The sequence below is a fragment of the Nematolebias whitei genome, chromosome 10, assembly GCF_014905685.2.
Source record: "Nematolebias whitei isolate Nwh7 chromosome 10, NemWhi1, whole genome shotgun sequence".
In the NCBI taxonomy this organism is placed as follows: Eukaryota; Metazoa; Chordata; class Actinopteri; order Cyprinodontiformes; family Rivulidae; genus Nematolebias; species Nematolebias whitei.
Window position 1 is genome coordinate 1717631 of NC_056507.1, and position 5735 is coordinate 1723365.

The window sequence follows — 5735 nt, forward strand, 5'->3', positions numbered from 1 at the left end:
GAACCGTGACTGTAAGAACCGTGACTGTATGAACCGTGACTGTAAGAACCGTGACTGTAAGAACCGTGACTGTATGAACCGTGACTGTAAGAACCGTGACTGTAAGAACCGTGACTGTATGAACCGTGACTGTAAGAACCGTGACTGTAAGAACCGTGACTGTATGAACCGTGACTGTAAGAACCGTGACTGTAAGAACCGTGACTGTATGAACCGTGACTGTAAGAACCGTGACTGTACGAACCGTGACTGTACGAACCGTGACTGTACGAACCGTGACTGTAAGAACTAACTCTTCATTTAAGTAAGTTTGTAACAACCTTAAACACGCTGACATCAAACATCTTTTTATCCATCAAGTATAAGATCTGACTGATGGAGTCATTTATTTACAGTCACTAACAACAACCTGAACATAAACACCAACCCAACACTGAACAGAACCAACAGGAACGACCCATCTGAACACAGAACTTGAAGACGTCTACTCACTTCTAGAGACTGACCGATTTATCGGTAGGGGCCGATATTTTTTGGCCAATATAGACATTTGGGGACATATCGTATCTGTGATAAGTGTCCCATTATGCACTGATATAAGCACTTCTAATTTTCATCCCTAAAATGCTGGAACCAGCCGTAATTGTACAATGTATCCAGCAGAGGGCGCTTGAAGACTACTTTCAAGTCATGGCCGTTCACTTAAGTTGCACTTTCAGCACAGCCGAAGCAGGAAGCAACTAAATACTGTGTAGTGTATTTTACTGAACAAAGCATGATAAATTTATTTGAACCCATCTGTAAAATAAATCAGCAATAATAAATTATTTTCAATTCTCCAACCTGCTGGTCTTTTCAAGTTAGCAAGCTAACATTTAGTTAACTTAGCTTAGGATATTGTCTGTTAAAACTTTATCCAGAACAATAAATCTAACGTAGAGGTAAAATATATCAGAGTTAGTAACATTATCTTTGTCGTCCTCAATGAAATGAATTGTTTGTTTGAAATCTTTAGTTCTCTACAAAGAAAATTTAACTCTGCTGCGATCAATGCTAATTAGCCCTTCACCGTACGTGACTGTTTAAACAATGAACAGGAAGGTGTTTCTTTGTTTAATTTGTATTGTTGTAACATACTTGATATGGTGAATAGTGGAGGATAGAAAATGTGAACACACGTTAATAAGACTGTTTTTATGCTCCACTTGTAAACCTGCTGCTGGACCACGTATAGCATGGATCTGGTTAGCTTAGCTTCATGGTTGCTAACAGCTGGGCTAAATAAACAAGCCCCGTTCAACTCGCTGTTTCTTTAGATTCTTGAAGGTGAACAAAGCTAAAACAATTTCATCCATTATATCGGTTCTTGACATTAGCCTTCCCCTCCTAATATCTGTGTCGGCGATAGCCAAAACTTCCATATCGGTCGGGCTCTACTCGTTTCTGTCCCAAGATTACCCAGAAGGCCCTGCGGCTCACTCAGTCTCTTGCGTTCAAATACGACATGTAATTTCAATAATCTGCTCTAAAATTTAACAGTGACCAACAGAACTTACTGCTTCTGTAAAATTCCATCATGTAATGAAACCAAAACACAACTTTAATGTTGAAAACTATCAATGCAAACCTAAATGTTATTTTTTAATCTTGCTTTTTGTTAGACCAACTACAATTTCAGCAAATGTTTTTGGATTTACAAGTTGCAGTTGAATGCATCACAAATGTGGTTAGGCCTTCCTGAAGGCTTTAACGACGGTAAGGATCACATTTCATTCCTGCTGACACATCAGCTTGGACTGTGTTTGATCAAACTGTACATGGATGGAGTTGTTGTTGTTGTTGTTGTTGTTGGACATTGCTTTGTGGGGAGTGTTTTGGGCAGCTCTGGAGGGTGGTGTGAGCCATCACATGAGACGTTGATGTGTTTGCTCGTGCAGGTTTCATACGCCAGTTAGCAGAGCAACAACAAGCTTGAACTTCCTGGATGTTTGACCCACGACTCAGAGCTGAATCACACTCGGCTTCATCGTCTTAAAGGCTCAAGGTGTCACAGTCTGCAGATTTAAGGTGGTGAAATGGGTTTAAACCAGCAGCTATGAAACATTTCTGCAGCTCCAGTTGTTCGTAAAGATAAAAGCGTCGTGTTGCATCAGGAGGTGGTTTGAACCGAGGAGCGCGGCTGTCCCTGCCGTCAGACGGCGAGTGTGGACAGGTTTGAGACCAGGTGTGTAATCACCGGTTAGCAAAGCTCTTAAACACACGCTGCCCTGCACTCGCAGCATCATTTCTAAGATACAGCACATTTCTTAATCCTCTGGTGAACAGAAACCTGACGGAGGGCGGCTGCACGGTAAACGACAAAGAAAGCGTCGGGTGTCGTCTGAAGGAATTCACACTGAAACTGTGATTTGTTGAACATGTCACGTGATGTGTGTGCAGAGTATAGAGAGATCTTGGATTTAAACACACAAAAGGTTCATGCTGCAGATCGTATCAGACGAATCTGTTTCATTCAGCCTGTGGTTGTGAGCTCAGAACAGAGCCAGAGCTGTTCTGTGAACAGGTTGAGCAACGTGGGGCCACCACTCCTCCATGAGTGTTTGCTGCGCCGCAGGCTACACGATCTGTGCTGGTGTGTCTGACTCACGGCCTCGGGCGGCCGTTGCTGCGCTGCAGGACGGGCTCACCAGAACAAACCTGCAATTACAGCTTAAGCAGATTAAATGAGATGAAATTAGCCAAAAAACAACAACATTGGGATTGGCAGAAGCGAGCGGTGAAGCCTGCAGTCTGCAGCAGAAACATCATTTAACGCTTAAACGCAGAAACACAAAGTTTGTTTTCTCAGTCATCCAGGTATATAACAACAAAAACGAAGTCCAGATGACATGATTCAACCTTTTTTGTTGTTAAACGCAGAAAGTTTCACTTTAAATGACTCGGCTGTATTTTGATGCAGGGGCGATTCTAGAATGTGCCCTTTAGGGGTGCTCAGCCCCCAGTGCTGACGTTTGAGCGTTCTAAATTATTTTCAAACGTGTTGTCTTTACAGCTGTAATACATTTGACTTACAGTTTAAATCAAAATATAATGATTTAGGTCATTACAAAGTAAGTCCTAAAGTCTTTTTACAAAACAAAACGATGGGTAGCTGCAGCAGAAATGTTGTAGATGAATAAATATATTGTTTACACGCTTCCACAACTAAAAACAACAGCTGATGTGACTGTAGCCAAACAGCTGCTGTGTGTCCACAACATCTGGGCTTGTCAAGATGCATTTTGGGTAATTCCTGTCTGGCTGTTGGTTTGTTTCCTGTCGTGGTCGTTGTGGCGTCCTGTGAAAAAGCAGCGTGAAAGATGTTGAATGATTTCTGCTGAAAAGGTTTCGTCACTGAACGGTTGATGGTTCGATCTGAACAGAATTTACTGACGGCAGGAAAATGAAAGCTGGAAAACTGACGGAAGTAGAAATGAACAGAATAACATGAAATGGGCAGAGAGAATATAATATAATATATATAATATATAATATAGATATAACGTATAATAGATCACAAAAAACACTGAAATTAGCAACATTTTTTTTAAAGTATGAAATGAGCTGAAATAGACTCATTAATCTCTAACCAGGAAAATGACTGTAATGCCACTTTAATTGGTGATATTTGACTTATCTGTGCTGCTGATCACTTATCATGCTGCTGATCTCTTGCCTTTAAGCTGCTGTATTCATACCCATCTGCTCACTACAGACTCATGTTCAGGCTGCTGTTTAATATACTGTATTATTTTACATTATTATTGTTTACTGTATATCTTCTATCCTTGTGTACCGTTTCCTTTTATACTTTTGCTATTTTTGTGTGTAACGGATCCTGAGTACACAGTTTTGTCCCACCTCATGTACCACATGTGATGTGATGAGAATAAAGAAGGTTGAACCTTGAAATGAGCAGGAGACGCTGTAAACGGCTCAAAGGATGTGAAGAGAGCTCCGTTTATTTTCAATGAGGAGAACACGGCTGAAAAAGCTAAATGTTTCTGAAAGTACAACCTGAACCAAAAGAATGTCGTGAACGAGCCGAACGTTTTGAGACTTGAATTGTTGAAATAGATAAAAACTTACAGGACGAGTTTCGTTCTGACAAATTACAGAAGAAAATGGGATCTCAACAGTGAGAAGGATTCAGAAACATCGACAGAAATGTTCTTTAAGAACAGACTGGGGTGGACGCAAGAGGAAATGCGACCCCAGGTTAATCACATGGTGGAAGGAGGGCGCCGTCTGAAAGCATTAAAGTTGAACTCGAGTTGAATTCTGATCACACGCTGAATCGTAAATTGTTCCTGGGATGGAGACGCAGGAGGCTCCAAAGCAAGAACCCGTCGACAGGTTCGGTTTGTGGTTGGTGAGAAAACGAGTGAAGTTTGTCTGGAGCTGCGTTGCTCGAGTGTTTTCGGACCCCTCAGTGAATCTGATTTATTCAACGGTTCCTTCAGGCCGTGTTCAGATCTTCAGGTGTTTTTCCTAAAGAGCAGCCGGTCCAGCTGCAGCGAGACGCTCGGCTCAGTGAAGGAACGGGTCGGCCGAGCGCTCCCAAATATTTCTCCAGAGGTGACGTGCCGAGACAGGAGAGCGAGGAAGAGCAAACAATCAGACGCGCCTCCGCTCAGCGAGTGTCGGCTTGTGCTACGTAGAGTTAGCAGGAGAAGAGCGAGCTAACGCTTGTCGGCCGTCTGCTGATCTCCTGCGAGAACAAAACAAGAAGCGTTTATTCACTTCTTCTTCTTTTAGACTAAACTCTGGCTTTTATGAAAAGGGATGTTATGGTCTTATTGTTCAAACCTTGTAAGATGTGAGTGCTCAGAGTGCGTGGTGAGGACGACTCTCGGCTACCACACGCCGAATTTTAGCTCAGTGTCTGCAAATATGACCAAATTAAAACAATTTCAGTGTTTAAGTTTGATCTGCGGCGGCGGCGGCCATGTTGATCTGTTGTTTCCAAGAGCTGATCAGTTGAAGACGTTAGAGCAGGCTGTTCAAGAGCTCAGGGGCCACAGTTACTGAGAGTCAAGAGCTCAGGGGCCACAGTTACTGAGAGTCAAGAGCTCAGGGGCCACAGTTACTGAGAGTCAAGAGCTCAGGGGCCACAGTTATTGAAAGTCAAGAGCTCAGGGGCCACAGTTACTGAGAGTCAAGAGCTCAGGGGCCACAGTTACTGAGAGTCAAGAGCTCAGGGGCCACAGTTACTGAAAGTCGAGAGCTCAGGGACGTAAATGTCCAGATCTCTGTTAAAATAAAAAACATGACAGCTTCTATAAACCGAGTCACACTTCCTTCAGTTCAGACACTAAGAGACGGTAGGGACACTTGATAATACTGTACATCCATTAAAGACTCCTGCAGGACGTCTTTCCTACCTACCTACTTTCCTTCCTTCCAATCTACCTTCCTTCCTACCTACCTTCCTTCCTTCCTTCCTACCGACCTACCTACCTTCCTTCCTTCCTACCTTCCTACCTTCCTACCTATCTACCTACCTATCTTCCTTCTAACCTACATTCCTTCCTGCCTTCTTTCCAACCTACATTCCTTCCTACCTACCTACCAACCTTCCTTCCTTCCATTCTACCGACCTTCCTACCTTCCTTCCTACCTATCTACCTACCTTCCTTCCTACCTACCTACCTTCCTACCTTCCTTCCAACCTACCTTCCATCCTACCTACCTAC

The 5735-nt window shown here is 43.0% G+C and overlaps 1 protein-coding gene across 1 annotated transcript in view; it reads left to right on the forward strand.

Moving 5' to 3' along the window:
- The first annotated feature begins 4354 nt into the window (after positions 1-4354).
- The window catches only part of bcar1 (BCAR1 scaffold protein, Cas family member), a 106400-nt gene continuing 105019 nt past the window's right edge, over positions 4355-5735 (forward strand). Inside the window, exon 1 of the mRNA XM_037683063.1 lies at positions 4355-4395. Coding sequence (XP_037538991.1) covers positions 4355-4395 — 41 coding nt within the window. The remainder of the gene's footprint in view (positions 4396-5735) is intronic.